Source organism: Cyprinodon tularosa, unplaced genomic scaffold, assembly GCF_016077235.1.
Source record: "Cyprinodon tularosa strain WSP-4 unplaced genomic scaffold, ASM1607723v1 ctg490, whole genome shotgun sequence".
NCBI lineage: Eukaryota > Metazoa > Chordata > Actinopteri > Cyprinodontiformes > Cyprinodontidae > Cyprinodon > Cyprinodon tularosa.
This window is the reverse complement of record NW_024039219.1, coordinates 190207-214545: the sequence shown is the minus strand read 5'-3', so window position 1 is coordinate 214545 and position 24339 is coordinate 190207. Positions and strand designations below refer to the sequence as shown.

At 39.2% G+C, this 24339-nt stretch overlaps 1 protein-coding gene across 2 annotated transcripts in view; it reads left to right on the top strand.

Annotated features, from left to right (window-relative positions):
• The first annotated feature begins 6682 nt into the window (after positions 1-6682).
• The window catches only part of mtf2 (metal response element binding transcription factor 2), a 34885-nt gene continuing 17228 nt past the window's right edge, over positions 6683-24339 (top strand). The window contains exons 1-8 of one of the 2 annotated variants that reach the window (XM_038302478.1): positions 6683-6912; positions 12032-12236; positions 13686-13767; positions 16432-16545; positions 16678-16778; positions 19370-19512; positions 19629-19724; positions 22664-22732. In XM_038302478.1, coding sequence (XP_038158406.1) covers positions 6908-6912; positions 12032-12236; positions 13686-13767; positions 16432-16545; positions 16678-16778; positions 19370-19512; positions 19629-19724; positions 22664-22732 — 815 coding nt within the window. In that variant the 5' untranslated portion in view covers positions 6683-6907. The remainder of the gene's footprint in view (positions 6913-12031; positions 12237-13685; positions 13768-16431; positions 16546-16677; positions 16779-19369; positions 19513-19628; positions 19725-22663; positions 22733-24339) is intronic. The other variant, XM_038302477.1, reaches the window with a different exon arrangement.

The following is a 24339-nucleotide window of genomic DNA, read 5'->3' as shown; positions in this document are numbered from 1 at the left end:
ACATATTTCTGGTTCTTTTAATCTCATTCTTTTCCCACTTATAAAACACTAAAGCTATTGATACCGGTATATATTAAAGTAAATTATTTAACTCTTTATATACATTTTAGCCACTATTAAGAGCCACTGGAAAGGGTCCAAAGAGCCATATGTGGCTCTGGAGCCGCAGGTTGCAGACCCCTGTTGTAGGTGAACGGAGAAGCCGACATCCACTCAGATTTCCTGCGGTACTTGAACGGGTCGTAGTGGAGATGAATCCCTTTCTCAGTGTGAAGCTCAAACGATCTCTTGGGGAAAGTGGGTCCAAACCTCCTGTTTGTAACCCCAGCTCTGCTTGAAGCTCAGTTGATCCTTCCAGGGAGAGAAGGCTAGAAAAATCCAGTTTGCAGGATGACTTCCTGCCGAGAGGCAAAGACAAAAACAATGTTAAAACTCAGGTTGACAAGAACTCAGTTTGACTCAGCAAACTAGAGTACCCAAAACTGGCAAACACTCTGGCGTCGAGGTAGTGGCAGTCAGCAGCTTAAGAACACTCCGTTAACGAGGAAACCATCAGCAGGTGTGTGAGGAGGCGGACCAGAACCAGGCGCCTCCTGGTGGAGGAAGGGAAGACAGAAACACAAACACACAGACAGGAGTCCTGACAAGCGGTAATGAGAACTGGGCAGAAATAAGCAGGTGTGCAAAATGAGTAATCAGATCAGGCATCAGTTCCAAGATGTTGGCACTTCAATACTTTAACCGAGATTTGACTATGAGTATCAATACTGTTACTCAAGTACTAATGTTGAGTACTTCTGAGCAGTGGTGGACAAAGTACTCAACAGTAGTACTTGAGTAAGACTATTGATATTCATATTCAAATCTTATATATTACATATATATATTTTTTATTTATAATGACATATAATTGCACTCTATGAAGGGAAAATTGTAAATGTAGACAAGAGCTAAAATTACCTTGGAATATCCCAGGCAAATGCACTGCAAAAACGATCTAGAAATAAGTCAACATTTCCTAAATTAAGTGTATTTACCCGTAATGTAATAGATAAATGAGATGATTTGCTAATGGAATGAGTATATTTACTCTTAAAATAGGATATTTACTTTATTTTCCAGACTATAACCGTTTACTTTTTTCCTGTGCTTTAAACCATGCGGCTTAGAAGATGGTGCGTCTTTTCTCTGGAGTTTTCCTAACTGCCATAGAGGGAAGTCAAAGTTGGAAATGAAAGAATAAGGGGATAATTTTCATTAAACACAAGAACATGCTGGCAGCAGCACGATGTGGAACAATTGTCCCGAATTCACACATTTTGACATTAATTTTATTTCTTTTTTGTTTTATGGCACTATAGTAGCTGTTTTTTATGGACAATAGGCTGACAGGAAAGGGGGCATAAAGAGGGGGAGAGACATGTGGGAAGGACTACAGGTTGGATTCGAACCTGGGTCGCCCGTGTCACCAAGGCCTCCATACATTTTTTTGTGCGTGCCGACCATATTTTGACATTTATTTGCCACATTAAAGCTGCTGAACCAATGAATAGACTGGGATCAACTCCTGCAGAGCTGAAATAAAGAACTGATAAAGCCCCACATTTCAGTAGAAGCTCTTACTGCTGGGAGCCAATAAGTTAACGGGAGCTAGCATTCTGCTTCTCCCCTTCTCCAGGGGCTATATGTAGAGCGCCCCCTACAGGTTTGGTGGGAGACAGTTCAGTAGAAATCAGCGGCTTATAGCCTGGTGTGGCTTACATAATAGCTTTCCATTTTTTCCCCCAAAAAATGTAGTGGGTGTGGCTTATAGTGAGGTGCACTCAATATTTCGGAAAATACGGTACTTTTGATAAGTAGCAGAGGACAGCGATAGTGATGGATGTGGCCATCCCAGATGATGGAAACATCAGGAATAAAGAACATAAGAAAGTAGAAAAATACCAACGGCCTCAGTGAAGAACGAAACCCCTCTCCCAGTGGAAAAAAAAAAAAACAGTTTAAACGCGGGAACAATCGACTTTTAGTGGAAGTGGGAACAGCTCACTTACGAAAGTCTACCTGGCTCAAATGACTCGGCAAGCGACACGCGTTAAAACCGCCTCGTCTCTGATCTGCATGATGAGGGAACAACAGAGCCGGGTTGACCCGCTTAATTACCGTAATGATACCATTTAAACCAACGTATGGACGTCAACACACGGTGCCAATCTCCTCTGAACTAACAAGCAGAAACAACTCTGCTTTTCGATAAACATGGTGCAGGTTCACTAGCCGATTCGTACGGGAAGAAAGATCTGTACCATCAGCTCCTTTGCACAAATGCAATCAGATATTCATCCAGGTCGCAAGAAATAATATAATTATGGTTCCAAAAGTACTTATTTCTCTCCATAAATCACTAAGCAATGCTAATTGCTTCCGATAAACTGCTTACGTGACGTCATTATCGGACATGCTCAGAGCAGTCCAGCAGGATATCATTAAACCATCTGCATTTTAGATGTTTCTTTCTTTAGATCAGCACTATGTACCATAAGGTTAAAAAATTTATGTTTTAATCCAAAGCTGAAAAAGTTAGCTCCCGGAAGTAGCATATAATCCCATTTCCGGGACTGATTGGGCACAGACGAGTGATAAAACAGAATTTAAATGCATTTATTTTCTCAGAAATATATTATTAACCTTTAACACATTGTAGTTTAGTACACTTACTAGTTTTAGGGAGGGAAAAGGGTAATCTAGGTCTTTTTTTAAACAGTAAAATCGAGGGCAACCCAGATGCATGTCTGGTTGCAGGAATGAGCTGATGGTACGGATTGTTCTACCAGTACGGATCGGGTACTGACAGCCAGCACCAGTGAGAGGATTCACACAGATAATGGAGTGAAAAATAAAGCACACTGACTACGCCCTGGCTTCCTTACATGTTACTTTCCATTGTTTACTTTCCTGATTTCTGTCGCATTCAGTGATGGGAGTAACGGCATTACGTCGAGCTGCGTTTCCCCATCAGATACGGTTTCCCCTGCATCTCAGCACAGCGCGGCGGTTTGAGTCAGTTAAGCCGGACATTTACCGTGTGATTTTTTGACAGGCTACTGACGCGGTCTTCAACGTTTTCCAGGCCAAGGACCCCAAACTGATGGCAAGATGGAGCGGGGACCCCCTAATTATATATATTTTATGATATTGTGTTATACCAACTGGTATAGTCCCTCTATTACAGATGGAGTAATGTAACTAAAGTAATCCCTCTCTAGGATTATTAAAGTATTTCTGATTCCTGGTTGATGGGACAGGTGTTGTGAATGAAACGGTGCCCAGCTTGAAAGAGCTCCTGTGTGTCTCTGAATGTGAGCATTGATGACTGAAAGACATCTTCTGCCTCCATTTATCTGTTTACTACAGTCTGTTGAATTCATGTTAATGTGGATTTAAAGACATTTCAATTAGTGGAAAAAATTGCAGGGGGGAATATTAAAAAAAGTCTAATCAACCAAACTTTCGCAACCACCATGCAGTACCTCTGTGGACCCCCTAGGGATTGCAGACCCCCTGTTGAAGACCTCTGGGCTACTGTATAAAGCCTCGAACTCAAATCTATTTCTGACATTTTAATTGAAAAAGCTTCCTGAATGGGAAGAGAAACGTGTCCTGTCTCGCAATGTGGCAATAAGAATAACTTTATACATATAAATAGCTTTATTATAATTCATGCAGGGAGTATTACAGATTTTATGGACACTTTAATGTAAGTAGAACAGGAAAGGTGTCACGATGGCTTTCAGGGATCTAACCCACATGCAGAACACTCAGAGGCAGGGAAAAAGTTCACAAGTTCACAATAAAGAACTATGTTTTCTGGGAATAACTGGGTCCGGGTCTGGTCACGACTGGTTTTCACTGCAGAGAGGGACAGATTGGTTAGCAGTCTTTCAGTGAACTTGCAGGTTGGGTATTTGCAGGTCTATACCTGATCAGAGATGAGCAGAGCGGTAGAAGGGGGGAACCAGGAGGGTCCAGAGGCTGAAGGCAGGCAGAGGGCTAGGCAGAGGCAGGGCAGAGGAGATAATCTTACTGAGCAGGTTCAGAGCTTCTCTCTCAGCTCTAACTGAGAGCGGGCAGGCAGGTTTCAGACTGAGTTGGATTTCCAGGGTTCTACTGAGAATAGACAGCTTGGTCTCACGTTTGAGAAACCCTTCCAGGTCTTCAGGTTTCCAGGCAGGTTCTTCCTGAGAAGCAGAGAGGACAAAAAGCAGATTAGGTTCAGGCTTCAAGGGAGTCAGAGATACAGACAGGCAGGTTGGCTCAGGTTCGCTAACCATAACTGGCAAACACTCTGGCGTCGAATTGTAGCTCTGCCCCTCCTTAAATGCCGGTCTCCTGATGAGCTCGTGAGCCGCAGGTGTGGTGGTTAGCTTCAGCTCCAGGAGACCTAGAACGCCCTCTGCTGGAGAAAGGTGGACAGACCTCCAGATCCCAACGAAAGGAAAAACAAAAATAGGAGAAAAGATGAAAGAAAGAGGAGATAAAAGGGAGAGAATGATAAAACATCATTCATATAATGAATGCAAAATGTCTTCAAACTTGGAAACAAAGCTCAGTGGATTTTTTTTTTTTTACTTTTTGGGATATTATCAAGCAGTTCAAACCTGAATTCACAGCTTTTTGAAAATGTTTCAAAACTGAGTTGAAATCATTTTTGCTCTCTGCTGTAATTGATTCAATAGTTCAAATAGAACGTGGAAAAAAAAAGATGCTTATAATGTGAAGAAAACTGCTGGATGTATTGTTTAGTGCAAAGCTGCTGCCACCCTGATGAAAGCTCAGAGTTCTGGGCTCTTTCTGCTTGGTTTGCATTTTCCCTCCAAGGTGGCGCCCTCCCACACACTAAAAACATGGCTGTTAGATTAATTGGTCTCTCAAGAATGCGACTGGGCCTGACTCTGTGTGTGTGTGTGTGTGTAGTTGTCATCTTTGTGTGGATTGGCGACCTGCCCAGGGTCTACCCAACCTCTCTCTCAATGATTGACAGAAAAAGGCTCCACCTCCTCCGTCACTCAGCTGTGATATTGCAATGGGTCGACCATTATCTTTATAAACTACTAAATTTATTAGTTAATATATTTTTAATGACAGTGGTGTGTGTGATTCTGAATGAATGCACTAATCCTTTGCTCTAAGACATAAAACCTCCATAAATGACATTCATTTTGTGGCTGTAACGTGACAAACTAGGATCAGAGGTTTAGCAGTGCTGAGCATGCAGGGTGTTTTCTTCTTAATAACTGACTCTATCATTCACAAACACGAAATATCTGAGACTTTTGTGCTTTGTCTTCCTGAGTTTTTCTTATCTTGGCTGGGCTGTAATAAAACGTACCTGGCTTTTCCTCACCTTACACCTTGCTCCTCTCCTTCCCCTTGTAAACCTCTCTGTCTTTGGCAATCGTAGAATTGATTCACTCTAGCGAGGTAAATATATACCGTTGGGCTTAAACGTTTAGACACACTCCCGATAAAGAAAAGGATAAATTCACAACAGCAATTCTGATAATGAGAACCTGAAAAAAAAATATACACAAAATTATGATTTGATAGATTGAAATATTGATTTTGAATTGTGATTTTAAAAATTTTGATTTAAAAAAACGGGCGGATTTAGAAAAGATGGGGCCTTAGGCTAAGATGGGCAGGGGGCCCCTCTGAAAGGAGAAGACAACGCATAAAACAGAGCCGCTATCCAGATAGAGAAATGTTAATAGAATAGACATCCATTATCTGTTCTAGGTTGTGTCCCTCTCTTCTTGTCCCTTTTCTTCTTGTTTTCCTCTCTACTCAGCTGACTTTTCATGCTGTCTCTAAAGGAATGAAAGATTTTTTCCAAGCACTAAGCTCACTTAGCTGATTGCTCCTTCCTGTGTTTCCAAAAAGGCCAAAGTAAATAACCCAGTCCTTCTTTTCACTGTAGACAAGCCATGATCTGCTTATCTGTTCTCCATTTTTCATTTGGATGAAATAATAGCTGCATGAATCATGACAGCAGACAAGATAGAGGAGAGCAGGAGGCGGGGTTACCAATCTACTGGCTCTGGAGAGCAGAGTTCGCTGCTTTTAGATGTTGTCTCCAAAGTCTCCAGTAGCAGAAAAAAGTCTCTAGATTTGGCGCTAGGAGCTTTTTAGAAATCAAAGTGCTAGAGGGGTCTGAAAAGTGGCTAAATATAGCGACTAAGGCGCTAAGTTAGCAACACTGCTCTTTGCATGGTTTGTTTTCAAATGGTTTGCTGCTGTGTCTGGAAAAATAAAAAAAAAGTTAACTGATTTAAAATTTTATTTTATTTTTAACATGGTAAAAAATGTCAGAATTTTGACTTTTTTCTCAGAATTCTGACTTTAACTAAGAATTTTGACTTTAATCTCAGAATTCTGACTTTTTTCTCAGAATTCTGACTTTAATCTCAGAATTCTGACAATCAAAAAAAAATCAGAATTCTGAGATTAAAGTCAGACTTTTTTCCCCATACTGAACTGAAATAAATTTAAAAAATCAGTCACCTTTTTTTTTCCACTGGCCCTAATCATCTTCCGTACTAAATAAACATGAAGTAAAAAAGCATTATTTTTCCAGAGAGGCGAATATGCTGCTGCAGTTTGAACTCGGGGCTCCGCTTCCCATAATGCACTCCCCGCCTATCAGCGGGAAAGCAAAATGGCGAACGTGCTGGGTGAAAGAGAACCGTTTGTTATTTTCTAAGGAAGGCTCGAGCTCTGCGGGGTTCGGAGCGCGTGGTCGAGATTAGTACGATCCTCTGCAGCAGCGGGAAAAAACAAAACAAACGACCAGACTCGCGCCCTTTTTTCCAATTTCGTCTCGCGAGGCATTTGTTCCAACAGAGGTGACCGAATGAGGTATTGTTGTCATGTTTTCCTACCGAGGAGGGTGGGGGGGTTCGACGGTCTGTGACCTGGAGGGAGGGTGGGCTGTATGCTGTCAGCTTCACCTCTATTTCCTCTTTAACTCATTTTCTCTTCATTCATTCAGAGGAATCTTTCTATCCTCTCTGCTTCCCTTTTTTTGGGGGTTCGGCCGTTCAAACAAAAGACTAAAGGGAAGCAGAAAAGAAAAACAAAAACAAAAAAATGTCCAAAAATAAGAAAACATTCTTTAAACTTGGTATTTATCTCTGGGTCTGATTGGCTTATTGAACCGTTCGGCGTCTCTTTAATTGCCAATTAGTGCTAATTATCATAATCACCAGGCAGGGGTGGATTTAAGAAATTTGGGGCCCTAGGCAAAGACAGGCAGGGGGCCCTCTGAATAGAGAGGCCAACACATCAAACAGCCCCATTCTACAGATAGAGAAATGTTAATAGAATAGACATCCATTATTTGTTCTAGGTTTTGTCCCTCTCGTCCCTTTTCTTGTTGTTTTCCTCTCTATGTTTTGTCCTCAGCGGACTTTTCATGCTGTTGTTCTGTAAGATGTATGGAGGACCAACTCTGCCATATTTAAAAATAAATACAGAAATAAATAAATGCTCAATAAATATATAAGCATACAATTAATTGCCACCAAAAATACAATAAACAAATAAATATAAGTAGAAATTAAATTATAGTGAGACATAAATGTATATAACTCTTTTAATTAGCTTCTCTTTTAATATTTACCTTATTTTTTGTCCTATATAATCTTCAACTTTATTTTTTAATTACTTATATTTTTAAGTATTTATGTGCATGTTATAATATTTTTGTCTGTTTTATTCTTCCTTTGTATTTTTTTTACCTTAGTTATTTCTTTGCCGCTATTTATTTCTGTCTGCCCTTTTTACATCTCTGTCTGCATTTCTGCCTCATTATGCAAATGAGGAGGGGGCGTGTCCTAGAGAGTCAGCCAGAGTCAGATGAGCATACCTATAGTCAATACACGTTCATTAATTTAGTTCATCCCTTTAGTTTTGCATGAAAAATACACTTTAAACCACCTCAAAGGGCCATGTAGTCATGTACAAAAACCATTTAATTACTTACTTTTTGCTGTTTTTTGAAACGTAGGGCAATTTGACCTTATAATGTTTTTTTTTTGTACATGTCTGTGGTTGGAAAATGTATATTTCTCGTCTCTTATATTTAGTTAAGCTATTTATCCAGTGAAAGATATTTTTACTCTGTTTGTTTCACCTGCAAGGCTTAGAAAGTGGCGCTTTAAGACAAAAAATACTTATTTGCACGACACGCAAAATTGTTTGTCAAGGTTTGATAAAGTGTATGTAAATTATTTTGACTCTAACAAAACCTTTACAGTTTTCCCCAACATAAGTAAGGGAGACAAACTCTGTCTAGTCAGAACAGGGCTGATAACGGTTCCGTAAGGCCCATACGATGAACTGTTCTCTCTTTGCAAAGATAAGAAAATAAAGTGCCAACTGATTGAAATCCATGATCTCGGTTTTTCTAACTAGGGTGAATAGTTGAATACTTTTTTCCTGCTACAATTTGGCGTTGTCGGCAGGATCTCCTCGACTGATTTTTTTTCTGGAGCAGTTGTGACAGAAGTGTCTGATCCAGCTGGGAATAAATCCTGGCTTTAACACTAATAGATGGAGGATGGAGGACTTCTGATTTAATGTTTCCAGGGGTCAGCAGGAGATTAAGAACTGATGTTTTTGAACGGTGAAAAATCTTCAGTCGGCATAGATCAAATAGTTTTAGATTTAAATTAATATAGAGGTAACAGTTTCTACTGGGGACTAGGGCTGCAACTAACGATTATTTTAAAAATCGATGAATCCGACGATTATTTTTTCGATTAATCGATGAATCGGACAAAAAATATTTTTTATATTAACCTCTTTATTCCAAAATAAACATTTTAGACAGAACAAACAAGCACACAAGTACAGGTTTCTCATTAACTGTCCTGGTGCAATATGAAAAATAAATGTTTGTGTTAAAACTACGCAAACTTACATGAGAAATGTAGCTGTACATCCACAGAATATAGGGTACTTTGTTTCATAAAGCGCAAAAAAGACATTTTTGTTTTTTAAAGCCCCTAAGGGGTTCAAACAATAGGCCCCCCCATTTCAACAAATGAGGTTTTTTTAGACTAGAAGAGTTCTGCCTTTTAAGACAGGAAAGTATAGCAGTTAAAGTTGCTACTTGAGAAAATACTGAACCATAGAGATAAAAATAGCCCTGTGGTTCAAATTATAAATTGTATTTGGAATAAAAATGAGAGAACTAGGGGTGCTAAAAAACACATCCTCCAAAGACAGATATTTACATGGGAATGTGGCAGATAATTAATTGACATATTACTGATCTTGCTGGATTTTATTCTGCTTTACTTCCATAAATTGCAGGATCTTCTTTACTTTATCTTTGCCAGAAGATTTAAACTTGCCCTCATAATTTGCAAGTTAATTTATTTATAAAGAAAATATAAACGCTGCTTAAGCTAATTCAAATGAAATTAAAAGTAAAATAAGTAGCCAACCTTATCCCTGTCTGTAACCTACTAACACGGTAAGGAAAGCATCAGATGAGCTACCTGAGAAACTAACGTTACGTTTCCCAACTTTAAAACCAAACAAACATGGCCGCTCAGCCTGCTGATCAGCTCTCTGCCATTGAAGGCTCCAACGTCTTTCCTTTTCAGGTGCTGCGTCATAACGGTGCTTCCGTGCCATGTTCATTTGTTTTTACAAAAGTTGCATGTTAAGACTTTTTTCGCTTTACAAAGCGCAGGCTGTCTACGAATTGAGACGCAGTTTGCGGTATGGGTCATTAGAACAGTTGACATTACTGCCTTTTGAAAACAGCCTTTGCTCACCTGCGGCGCTGGCTCGCTCTGCCGTATTTTTTTTTTCTTCCCCCGTTTCAATCAAGTGGCAGTGATGACGACGGCGGCGGATGACGCATTAATTGCGCGACACAACTAATCGATGATTAAATTCGTTGCTAACGCTTTTAAAAGTCGATTTTTATCGATTTTATTGATTCGTTGTTGCAGTCCTACTGGGGACAAAAGGTAGATTTTTTTCCACTTGGGAACCAAAAGACCCTGGTATAGGAATGTGGGGGCTCTCTCTAAGCACTAAGCTCACTTAGCTGATTGCTCCTTCCTGTGTTTCCAAAAAGGCCAAAGTAAATAACCCAGTCCTTCTTTTCACTGTAGACAAGCCATGATCTGCTTCTCTGTTCTCCATTTTTCATTTGGATGAAATAATAGCTGCATGAATCATGACAGCAGACAAGATAGAGGAGAGCAGGAGGCGGGGTTACCAATCTACTCGCTCTGGAGAGCAGAGTTCGCTGCTTTTAGATGTTGTCTCCAAAGTCTCCAGTAGCAGAAAAAAGTCTCTAGATTTGGCGCTAGGAGCTTTTTAGAAATCAAAGTGCTAGAGGGGTCTGAAAAGTGGCTAAATATAGCGACTAAAGCGCTAAGTTGGCAACACTGCTCTTTGCACGGTTTGTTTTCAAATGGTTTGCTGCTGTCTGTTTGGACCTTTCTGATAGTGATGGTGAGATGAAGCCTTCATGAGGCTCTATGTGAACATGTCACCACCCACTGGTGGACAGCAGAACTACAGTTTGTAATAAAATCTGTTTTTTTGGCAACTGTTTTTCTTTTTTTACCCTTTCAAGTTCCCTTTAAATTGTTAATGGTTGGTGTGTATAATAAAATCTTTTGTAAATTTTTTTAAGTGTAAAATTTCTTAGAACAATCATTTAAGGTTCACAGTTTTTCTGCCATTTTAGTTAAATAAACTCAAGCAGACAGTGACAGTGTTTATGCAAATTGGGCCATCAGAATCAGAAATACTTTAATAATCCCAGAGGGAAATTACTTTGATGAGCAATTATGAGAAAAATGAAAGGTGTTAGTCATTTTTATTCAAAAATGATAGTTTTTCCACGTTTTTTTTTTTTTGTTTTAATCAGGTTGGAAGTTGTGTTCAACAAATCTTTTGACTAAACCGACCTAAATTACCGAATCTATATTTTTACTCGGGCAAAACAATGCAAATTAGTCTCATGAGCCAGTTTAATCGCAATTTTCAAAAGTCAAAGACAGGTCTTAAGCAATCAACTTCTAGAGTGAGAGCCTGTCTCCTACAGATGACGCCACCTATGCAGATGACCATAGCAAGGAGAAAATACTACTTAACACCAACCTGTCAACACTAACTTTGTCCGGTGGTTTTCTCAAATTTTGATCATTACATTGTTTATTCTAACCAAATTAGTTTTAAGCAACTAGATTGGTTGGAAAAACAGCCAATCTATTCTTAGAATCTATCCAAACTTTATCCAGCTGACAGCAGCTCTCCTCCAATCTCCCACATCTTGCCTGAGCACTGAGGCTGTTTAGATGCATGTCAAAATTCTTGCACTTCCCGAAGCGGTCACGTGATTTTAACGGTAGCGAGGCCTCGGACGTCATTAATTTTGGCCCCACCTCTAAATGAATCACGCCTCGACACGCGCTTCGGGGAAACGCCCCCTCCATTACTCGACACACACCTCGAAGCCTCGGCTAATCTCATAACATCACTACTTTCTGAACATGTGCAACAAATGGACTGATCCAATATGGTGGACACTGAAGGGGGGTGGGGGGGTTGGGGCTGAGACACGCTTAATATTATAAGCGTTCTGATGGTATTGTAGCGAAATAATTTTTATCAAGAACATTATTAAGGTGTACAAATAAAAAATAGCTGTATTAACTATGAATGTAAAGAGAGTTTTATGGGCAGCCTCCTAGTATCGCCTAATGGTAACCCCCCCCCATCTGTCACCAGGTAATGTGCGCACTGAAAGCTCAGCAACAACACAAAGAACTATTGAAGTTAAAAAATCCCACAACATACTGAGGACCTCAGATCCTCATGTGGGCTTTCTGCCTCGTTTTGCAAAGCAAGCATATAAAGGTTGTCAGTATTTTCCGTATTTATTAATAAATGTCCCGGTTTATGAACATGTGCTGATGTATTGTGTTTGACTTCCTGTTTTCAGAGACTCGGAGGTTGTGGATCATTCTCCTGTCCATCACAGAGCCCACTACCAGCAGCAGCAGCAGCGGACTGCCTCCCTGTCACCCTGCAGCCTCTCTGCGAGGGGGGATTATGGGGAAGACGACATGTCTGCCAGGTTCACAGAGGGGCAGGATGTGTTGGCCAGGTGGTCCGATGGCTTGTTCTATTTGGGAACAATCACAAAGGTTGGTGTAAAGCCAGGCGATGCTTATAAAATCTAAAAAACAAACAGGATTCTTGTCTTTAAATGCTAGTTTTTCATTTTTATAGACCATTTATATTATTATCATTGGGCCATAAACCAGCAAGGAATAATCAGCGGATCATTATTTATACCTGAAACTAATACATTTGAAACGATTTAATGAATTTAGCTTTAATCCGTAAACTAAATTATGATTTTCATTGCTTTCGTTGAGTCTAGGAGCGGCCATTTTTGCCCCCCCCAAGTCTTAAATGTATTTGCTCTCAATTTGAGCAGGTAAAATTTGATTCGCCAATGGAATTATTATTTTTACTCTTAAAATGAGATAATTAGATAATATGCACTTGAAATAATACAATGAAATAGTTTTTCTTAGTTTTAGTAAATTGTCTTGTTGCATTGGTAAAGTGTCTCTTATAAACTTTTATTGTCATTTTGTATAGACAGAGTATTAACAAAACGAAGGTTCGTTTTGTACAGCTCTCATAACATTTCCATTCCTTAAACGAAAAGTCGGGTCAGCAAGGAATAAAAAAACTGATCAATATTTATATCTAAAAGTAATACGTTCGCTGTGATTTAATGAATTTAGTTTTAATCAGTAAAAAAATAAAAATAATTTTCATTGCGATCTCTGAGTCTGGGAGCGGCCAGTTATGCTCAAATATAGTAGCCCCTCCCTCCTGCCATCTTCCAGCAGTGACGTCACGGTGCGGTAAGCCTAGCGCCATTCTCCCCGCTTTCCAAGCTAAATCAATGGGAACTACTAGACACATCTGCAATCAACAACAATTATTGAAGATTTCCAGAGGACTTCACCATTGAAATTCACCAGAGCTATAGTGAAACTGACAATGCCCACGTGCATGGCAGCTGGATGCTGGAATACATCGGGTAAAAGTGAAAAAAAAGAGTTATTCCACCTTTCTGATTCCTGATCCTCCACGGACGGGTTGGTCGTTGGATCGCCAACTTGAAGAGGGAGGATTTGCCATCGAACTTCTGGCCAGAGAAAAAACCCGTAATATGTAGCCAACATTTGGAAGAAGAATGTTTTCAAGATGACTTGGATAATAGCGCGTTGTGACAAACACCAGATACAGCACTGGGACTTGATCAACAGCCGATACCGCACCGTGACGTCACAAACCAGTAGGTGGCAGTAGTGTTCTTTGACAAACATGGATGCCTCCAGTAAAGCACATTCACATGGAAATGACTCTGAATTAAAAACACTGATCATTTATTGAACAGGATGGAATCATTTCACATTTAAAGAACGTTCAGGAGTTTGTTTTCTGAATATGACCAAACTTTTCCTTAAAGAAATTAAAGAATTAAAGAAATCTGACACTCTAGAAGTGTAAATTTTCTGCTTTTTAAAAAGTACAAATCCCTTTTTATTTAGTGTTTACTTTTTCTTTTCCAGATAGATCGGGACAAGCAGCGTTGCTTCGTGGTTTTTGAGGATAGATCCAAGTCTTGGGTTCTTTGGGACGATATTCAAACAGGTAAATTATGACACTTTTTGACCTGAGCTGAAATGAAAACAAAAAGTCATCTAGATCAGTTATGTTTAGCAGCCTTGAATGAAAATCCTTAGTAGTTCAGTTGCTATTCAGTCATTTCAAAATCAAAAGATTTAGTCGACAAAAGATACAAATTTTAGTCTTGGAAAGAAAACAGATTCCTGTGTTTTCTCTCTCTTTACAAAGTACTCCCGCTTTAATGTTACCAAATGAAACAGAACAATTAAGCGTAGGTGTCGTATTTAAAAGAAAAACATACGTATATTTCTTATGCATCTTATGTGTTTAAACACGTTTGACTAAATGCTCATTTATCAGGTGATCTTCTCTTCCTCTAATCATTCTCCATTCATGCAATTTTTTAATCAATCAGTTTCCATATTACCGATTCCTTTATTTTGTAATGTGGAACTTGGATATATCCAAATTTAGTAGCCAAACAGTACGAAGTGTGAAACTCTGTGTTTACAATTCCACTTATTAATAACCAAAACTTATCATAAGTGGTTCTGAAGATATGGACTAATGCTACGTTCAGACCGCAAGCAGCAAGAGCGGCTAAAACGCACCTGCTGCTTAATTTTTGATGCTTGTACCAGTTTAGTTCTGACGCGCGGCTGAAGCATCTTTGCTGCTCTAGCTGCGCGGCGGTAAAGTGGGTCTGATGCGTGTTGGGCGGAGCTACCCTATCCTTTCTTTGCCTAGAACAATGGCAGCTATATGAGCTGTGATCAGTGGGTAGAAAGTAGTTTGAATCTATGTTGAAGTGAGAAAGTCCTCCTGAAAACATGGTCTGTGCAGTCAGTTCATCCAGATTACCATCCTGCCTTCAAAGATTATTTCTCTGTCGGATCAAGTGATCGTAGCACTCTGCATCAGCAGTGCTGTGTCCGTCTCCCTCCCAGCTCCCAGATGCGCTGCTCCTGCTGCTTCAAACGTGCTGCGGTTGCGTTTTGCTGTGCCTTGATGCGCGTTAACCATCGACTTTGCATGTAAACTAGCTGCTCCTGCTGCCTCTGCTGCTTTAGGTGTGAACGTAACATTAGGCTACATTTACATAGCACCCTGAAGTGACCCAAATCCGATTGTTTTTATTTTAGTTTTTGTGCCCATATGCGACCTGTATCTGATCTTTTCCTGACAATCTGAATAACACAGATCCGATTTTTTTCCTATGCAACCCAGAACACTTGGCTCTGTGGTCCTGAATCCGATACGAGTCAGATCTTTTCTTATGCGACCTGTTTCTGAACGGCCAGGTCGCATCCATCCGACCTAAACGGCAATAATATTCAACAAAGGTCACTTTTCTGCGTCTTGCTAAGCAGAAGCGGAATAGCATAACTTCTGCGTAACTTATCCAGAACTTCTCTCCAACGTATCTGACGTGTTCCAGACGAGCGCTGAGATCCTGCAATAGTTTTGCGGGATCTCGCAAAAGTTTATTTTTTGCGAAATTTCGCAAACGTTTGCGAGATCCCGCAATACTTTTGCGAGATCCCGCAATACTTTTGCGAGATCCCGCAATACTTTTGCGAGATCCCGCAATAGTTCTGCGAGATTTCGCAAAAAATAAACTTTTGCGAGATCTCGCAAAAGTTTATTTTTTCCCTCAATGTCCCTTTAGGGACTCTGTAGTAAACAGAAGCTTGGTTAATACCGCAATCAAAAACATCTTTTTAGGGAACAGTGCTTCTTGTGGGAGTTGGTCGTAAAATCCGACTTTATTCTTGTAAATGTACGGCTTTATTCTCATATTACGTCTTTATTCTTTCAAAATTTCGACTTTATTCTTTTAGTTTTAGGATTTTTATCTCGTAATATAATAACTTCATAATATTACGACTTTAATCTTGTAAAGTTACTTTATTCTCATATTATGACTTTATTTTCGAAAAGTTACGACTTCATTCTTGTAATATTAGGATTTTGTTCTCGTAATATTATTATTATTATTTTCTTTTTTATTTGACAGTGTTCTGTCTGGAAATGTGGCAATAAGAATAATACCCTTGATGCCAAAAAGAGTCCAACAGATTTTACTTTCACAAGTGGAGCAGTACGGCTATCGCCATAGTGATCCGCTTGATTTATGCATATAAATAGCTTTATTATAATTAATGCACGGAGTATTACAGATTATATGGATACCGCAATGTAAGTAGAACAGGAAAGGAAAAGGAGAAAAGATCAAAGAAAGAGGAGATAAAAGGGAGATAATGATAAAACATCTTCATTCTGCTTCATCACCTGCAAAGAGATGGAAAAAGAACAGCACAACCGACGGATAAATTATAAGAGATACAATAAAGTAACACCTTGATACTAACGCTGAAGTATAAGTAGTAATAAAGTAGGAGAATTACAGACATACTATTAGAAAGTCACAATATAACAACTTTATTCTCATAATTTTTTTTAGTCTAGCCCTAAAACTCCATCGTACGATTGTAATTATGAAGGATTATAAATTAAAAAGAAAACATGTTTAGTATCTTATATAGCCTGTAACGCACATCTTTTAGGATCAACTTGTGTTTAATCACAAACCTTTCAGGGAATTGCGTTAAAAAGTAGTATTGTTGGTTTCACCCGGTTTGCTTTCGTAAATCATATATTTCCGATTAGTATTCCTGCTCATTTAAGGTGACGAAGAAGAAGACAAGGACGATGAGGGCGATGACATCGCCTGCTCTATATGCCAGGACGAGACGTCGGAGGAGCCCAATGAGATCGTCATTTGTGACCAGTGTGGTCAAGGTGCGTTTGTTTTTAAAGCAAACTATGAAGGAAACGGACATTAAGTTAAATTTGCATCCAGTCGAACGTGTTCCTGTTTCAGCTGGGCGTCTGTTAGGGAGACTTACTGTGTGTGAATGGTTTCCCATGCAGGCTACCATCAGATGTGTCACTCTCCCATCATCGATGCTGCCGTCATCGACTCCGACGACAAGTGGCTGTGCTCAGAATGTCGGCTGGCGTCTCTGTCTGAGGTAGGAGCTGGATGTTGGAGAAGTGGCTTCATTCACATGAGGGAAAGAAAAAGTTTGCAGCGTTTGAGTTCAAAAGTTTCTAATTCCTCATTTCAACTTTAAATCCTATTTCACGTTATTCTTAAGAGTGTTAAATAGGGGTGAGAATTAGGCCTGTCGCGATAATCAATAAATCAATTAATCGCACGATAAATAAAAATGATCCGCCTCATTTAATTTATCGGCTTATCGGTGTTTTTCTCCTTTTGATGACGCTGGATGAAAAGGTTCAACTCCGGTGCTATCCACTGACCCCTCCCCTTCCTCATTTTTGAGGAGGGAGGGAGGAGTGGACTATCACATCAGGTCGTCAGCGCGCATCATTCTGTACTTCTGCAGCTTTAGAGCCCCGTGAGGAGTTAGCGAGGTAAAAAATCCCACATCTTATGTTGGAGGAAAAAGCTCGATATGGAACTGGTTTGAAAGCCGAGCGCAACAGCCGCAGTGTGGGAGTATTTCGGATTCAAACTAAATGACCGAGGCGAACCGCTGAACCTATGCGAGCCAATATGTCGCATTTTTTTTAATAATACAACCAACCTACACATGCAGCTAAAGCACAAAAACCCAGCAAAGTTTCTCCAGCTGGAAACAAAAAGTACAAGGGGAGGCCCGTCTGCGTCTTCAAGTTTGCGACAGTCCACCATCACTGAAGCAATTAATCGAAAGGCAGCATATGAAAAGGACGGCGCAAAGTGGCGCGCGCTCACAGACAGCGTAGTTCATTTAATTGCTAAAGAGATGCTTTCATTTAATATTGTTGAAAAGCCGACATTTCGAAAAATGTTGCAGAGATTTGATAGACAGGATGAATTCCCCAGAAAACATACACATCACCAACGTGATATTTTGTATACACGTTTTTATTTTCACTGTGGTTTTATCTTGTGTTTAGTTTTTATTCAAGTGTATTTTAAGTTAACAACTGAGAGTTCATTTAAATTTTATTTCTCGTTTTATTTTGTTAACCAGTTCCAGTGTTAAGTGTTCTGTTGAAAATAAAGTGTGTTTATCTTTGGCAGGAAAATGCATGCAGTATTACCTCATTTCCATTAAATCAGTGTAAAAAGGTCTTAAAACAATATTATCGTTTATCGCAATAATTTTTGAGATAATTAATCTTTCTGCAAAATTTGTTATCGTGACAGGCCTAGTGAGAATTGGCATGGGTGTTGCGATACGATACTTGTCACTAGTGCTGGGTGATATGGAATAAATTAATATATCACAATATTAACTTTTTTATCACAATAATAATAATATATATCACAATATGCTCCAATTAAGTATGTTGTCAACTAATCTCTAAAAAAAAATGTTGGTTCCTTTTTTCAACTTTATTTTGAAGTGACATTTACAGAACTGTCAAAAATGAGAAAAATTTATTTTCAGTTTAAGAACAATGCATCATGAGCTGTGAACCTTTAAACCCTCGTACAGTTTGAGCTGTAGCTGCATGCAAGGATTAAGAATATCGCACAGTTTACGCCGGGCTTAAAGGAATAGTATACCCAAAACATAATTAGCCTTCATTTTCTACTCACCCCCATGCTGAACAACACTCTGGAGTACTTTTTTGATATCTCAAATGCATCTGGAGATCTGGGAGGCTTCTTGCTGTCTGCTGACATTCAAATAATGGAGGTCTATGGCGCCCGAGGCAGAAAGGTCCATAAAAGTCCACAAAAAAACGTGTCAATATTCCTCCATACTGCTCGTCCAATGTATTCCAAGTGTCCTGAGTGGGTAGCGTCCAGAATTTACTCGAAACAAAGTCATTTAGAATGTTTTTAGAGCATAAACAGTAGTGTGTAGGATTTCCTAAAAGCGCGCTCACGAGTCTATGGAAACCGGCAGACCAAACCAGATGAAAGTGCGCATTCAGCGTCTGCTCTGCCGATAATGCAAGCGTAGAAGAAGAAATGTGCTGTTTACCTGTGCAAAGAAAGAAACAACGAAAGAAAAATGTCTGAGGACTTCAGTGTTGAGGAAGAGCATGAGTTCTTTGCCGAGCTGAATGCGCACTTTCGTCTGGTTTGGTCTGCCGCGGTTTCCGTAGACTCGTGAACGCGCTTTTAGGAAATCCTATACACTACTGTTTATGCTCTAAAAACATTTTAAATGACTTTGTTTCGAGTAAATTATGGACGCTACCCACTCAGGACACTTGGAATACATTGGACGAGCAGTATGGAGGAATATTGACACGTTTTTTGTGGACTTTTATGGACTTTTCTGCCTCGGGCGCCATAGACCTCCATTATTTGAATGTCAGCAGACAGCAAGAAGCCTCCCAGAGTGAGTAGAAAATGAAGGCTAATCATGTTTTGGGTGTACTATTCCTTTAAGGGGCTGAATGGAAAAAAAATTAAAGCTGCGCTTTTGTTAAACATAATTAAGTGCCTTTGCAGATCGGAAATTGCATTATTTTTAAATTGTTGTTGTTAAATTGATTGTTTTGCTAATGCAATTAACAGCCTTGGAACCGTCTGTAAAACACTGCAATAAAATCACCTCTATGAACTGATCTTTTTTTTTTTTTTTTTATGCAGAGGGGGAGCGCAGAGGAAGATCATGAGGAGCAACACATGGCGTTTCATCAGTCCTTTCCATATTCTCTGAAGGAACTAGTGTGGGATCAGGGTCATAAGATCAACATGCAGCAATGCTACTGCTACTGTGGAGGACCAGGACAGTGAGTCGCCCTTTACAGGCTGAAAACACTGAAAAAAACTTGTTGAATAATTTCCATGTATAATGCTGCTTGTCAGGTTATATTAGCATTGGTAATGTGTGTGTATTTGTGTGTAGTTGGTACCTGAAGATGCTGCAGTGCAACAGATGTCGGCAGTGGTTCCATGAGGATTGCCTACACTGCCTGCAGACTCCACTGTTCAATGGAGATAGGTGCAAACACTTAACTCTAAAGTCTAATGTATGTGACAAGGTTCAGCTGATGTTTATTCATTTTCCTTACAACTCGATACATTTCCTATATCATTTATTTTGTTTAGAGATTTTAACTTTAAAGTTCAAATAGAAAACCACATACTTTTCTAATTTGATGGTATGTGTTACACTCCCGAAACAGAAAGGACTCCGTCTTCGCTTTTGTCAACTTTATTTGCCTCACGCTGGACGTTTTTTTCTCTTTTTCTTATTGTTCTCTCTGGAGCAGCCGGGCACGAACACGCAGATAAAACCATCACACTCTAGCCTTCTTCTTCGTTGCAACTCTCGCCGCTAACATTGACGTAGAGCCTTTATCAGACATGCCTAAATATTAGCAAATAGACGTGATGTTCTAAACAACAGAATTGACCAAAAAAAAATAATGGTCACATTAAACAATTCAATAATACAGCGAACAAATGTTATATATTGAAATAAAATAGGGTGCAACACCTGTACAACATTAAATACATCACAAGTGAAAAACTGTCCATAATTTTGTTGTTTATATAAATAATTCGGTAAGATGGCAGACGATGCTAAATTCCTCATTCGGTCACGTGACCCACTGAGGGATGCTGTGACGTCAGTTTAGTCAGGAAGTAGTCATTTTACGTAGCGACTCAATATTTATTCACGTTTTTGATGGACAAATACGAAGCAATTAGTCAGAAGCCAATTTATGCGTCTGATGCATAGCCTCTGCTGCCATCAAATCTGTCTCTGTGCGCGACCACGCCCCCCATGCAGAAGCTCTGCACCCGTCGTCATGCCCCTAAAAAAAAAAAAAAAGAATTCTGACTACGCGTTGGATGATTGCAAAACCACGTAGACCTCAAGCAGAAGTGCACAGACAAAAAGCAGCTGTGATTGTTCCTTGGTACGCCTTCCCGGCTGTCTGGGTGGTCGTCCTTCATGATTCGGTGCCGGGGCGCGCCATTTTTAAAAACGAGGAACAACTACAATGGACGACTACGACGAAAGGTTAACCGAGGAGGTCCGGTCCGTTAACAGAACCTGTTCCTCTTTGATGTCTAGCAACTCTAGATCTATCTCCGTGACCGTGATGTCTTGCAGAGGCGCCATTGTTGTTTTGGAAGATAAACACCCCCGCCGGCGCCGCCAAAGTTCTTGCGAGTTCTCGAATAGCTCCCCCTGGCGCTTTGGCAGGAAACTGCTGTGCGTCCCTAGAAATTCCAGACCAACGGTGCAGAAGCATACCAACTAAACTGGTTTGCGATCAGACACAAGCGACATTTGATGTGTGCGGATTAGGGCTGAACAATTAATCGCATTTTCAATATAATCGTGATTGAAAAAAATGCAATTTCCAAATCGCGGACGTCTGCAATTTTTGGCTATTAGTGAACAATTAGTGAATCAGACGCGTTCTTTAGGTGTCAGTAAAATGTTTAAAGTGGATTTGCCTCCACATGGAAGGGAAGACAGTTGCAGCAGTGAGATAATCTAATTTTATTACTTGTTTTAGAGTTTATATATTCATACATAGCACTAAGTACCAGTTAATCAGTTCAATACATAGACTGGTTTGTTGGTTGCACTTTGGACTTCATGTTCAACAAGGACTGATGTCCAAATCAGTTAAAAGCTGTTCTCTTGAATAATATTCTGATTAATAAAAACATTAAAAGTTCTTGATTTAAATAGTCCTTGTTTACAATTGTTTTTATTTAGAGGCCATTTTTGTTGCTTGTGGTTATGTAGAGAAAAGTCAAAATTAAATTGCAATCTTGATTGAAATATATCCTAGGAAGAACGCGATCATTAATTAGGACACAGCGTGTCTTTTAGCACCTAATCTGCACAGCGATGAAACAGATTGATTTGTTGTTTGTATGTGTTTAAAAAAAGACATGATCATTTAAACTGGGGGAAAAAAATGCATTAAATCGCAATATAAAGAAAAAAAATTGCAATTAGATTATTTTCCAAAATCTTTCAGCCCTAGTGTGGATGCAGAAGTATAATCCGCCCTTTACACTACAGCATCAAAAATATACATGCTGCTTCATTCTTGATGCTTGTACAAGTTTAGTTCTGACACGAAAAGTGGGTCTGATGCGCGTTGGACGGAGCTACCCTCAGGGTTTCCGCGTGTCATTAAAAATCATTAAATTATAATTTTTTTAATTAAGGCCTTAATTGGCATTAAAATTCATTAAATGTGATTATCATGACATTTAAAATGCTTTATAAAAAAAAACATTTTGTCAAATATATCAGATTTAACTGGTTCCACGTGTTTGCGTGGAACTGCTCCTGGTTTATCGTAAAGCCGTATGTTCGGAACAGAAGCTCGAAGCACAGAAAAAGCTAGAGAATGGGAAAATGCTAATTTGAACATAAGTGGCTGGAAAACGAGAAATTTGGGACATGGCTGCAGCCTGTCGATGGTAAAGATTACGAAGGATTTGGCTGTGTTTTTATATATATATATACATTATATATATATATATATATATATATATATATATATATATATATATATATATATATATATATATATATATAGCGCTAGAGGGGCCTGTAAAATTCTCTCGATTTCTGTTACTTGGAGCATTTTTAGAGCTATTTAGACCAGCCTCATAGAGAAAAGGGAGGATAATCTACTATCACACACGATAAAACTGCTCTAGACGCACTCCTTTCTATTTGACCTTTAAGCCATTTAAAATGCATCATAGAATTTGAGGATGGTTTTCTATTATACTCACCATAAAGGAGGTGGATATGAAGGCTTATGTACCAAACAGTTAGAAAAGTTATAAAAATAATTACCTAAATTGTCATTTTTTGTTTCTCCCTGTTAAACATTTATCCCGTGGCGATGCAGTGCAATGCATTTCGATGATACGGCATTTTCTTGTGTCCAGGTTTTACGTCTTCGTCTGCTCAGTGTGCAGCGGTGGAACAGAGTTTATTGAGCGTCTCCCTCTCAGCTGGTGAGTTAATCAAAGTTTTCCTTAGGTCTTCCATCACACAGGGTTTTCCTTTTGCTCAAAATCTATCAGCCGTCATGACTAACTGTCCACACATTCAATTAGAATCAGAAGTACTTTAATAATCCCAGAGGGAAATTACTTTTGTTACACGCTCCACATATACACATCCAACTATACAATATAATAAAGAATAAAAAGAGATAAAATATATACACATATAGCTCTTCTGTATATATATCTGTACGTATATCTATGCATATGTAAAAACTAAATCCAAATAAAGTGAAAATCCAAGTAAAGTGATACGTGGCATGCAAAAGTAGTGCATAAATGTCAATCACTATTATTATTAGCCACAAACTGATTACAGTGTTGATTTAAAAAAATAAAATAAAACCTTTTCATGGTTTAAAGGAAAAGTCCGGTCAGCAAAGAATAATCGATGGATCATTATTTATACCTAAAAATAATACGTTCACTGTGATTTAATGAATTTAGCGTTAATCAGAAAAAATACCAACTGTTGTCGTAATCACTGAGTCACGGTGCGGTAAGCCTAGCCTAGCGCCATTCTCCCCGCTTTCCAAGCTAAATCAATGGGAACTACTAGACACATCTGCAATCAACAACAATTATTGAAGATTTCCAGAGGACTTCACCATTGAAATTAGGGGTGTAAATCACATCCATCATGGCGATTCGATTCAGTATCGATTTCCTGACCCAACGATTCGATCATTTTCGATACTCAAGAATACACCACGATTAGATTTGATTCGATTAATCAAATTTTTTTAATTTTTTTATTTTTTATTTTTTTTTTTACACCTTACAGACTAAACAAAGTTTCAAGTTTGAAATAAATCAATGAAAGCTGTATTATCGTTATGCATTTTCTTTAGAAACAACAGCAAATAACAGAAGTAGAAAAGTTGCATCAAAAAATACTGCAAAAATACTGCAGAAAATCAGTGTAATGAGTTCAATGCAATACCTCGGCTCCAGAGAAACTGTCCAACATATTTTTTTAGAATGTAATAAATATACTCAGGAAAGAGAGATGTTGCTTAGAGAGTTAGACAGGAATAAAAATAAACTAGATATAAGGGAATTGTTTCAAAGGTCATCTGGGGATGTAGTTTTTGGGAGTATTTTTAATTTTCTAAGAAGAACGGGTATTTTAGGGAGAATATAATAGTTTGTCTGGTCCATGCTCCATTCTGGAAGGTGGCGGTAATGCACCTATAAGTTGTTTGCCAACCGCCATTAAAAAAAGAAGAAGAAGGCTTCAGAGTGTCGACGTCCCCGCCCCCTTGAGAGACGCTCCGCTGCACCTCTCCCAGATTGTAGCTGACTGCAAACAGTGCAGCAGACAGGAGGCCAGCTTGGTTTGTTTTTATGACCGAAATTGCGGAAAACAACTCGTGAAGTTTGACCCGCTAGAAGACCAAGGTGCGCGAGAACGCTGGGACCCTTTTTCCAGCTGAATCTCCGCTCTTTTTGCCCTCATGTCCCTCCGTCGTCGGACTAAACTCGTCCCCACTTCCTCGCCGCCTCGGCCGTATCTAGACCCACAGCATGTAGCACAGACCACGCTTCAATACTGA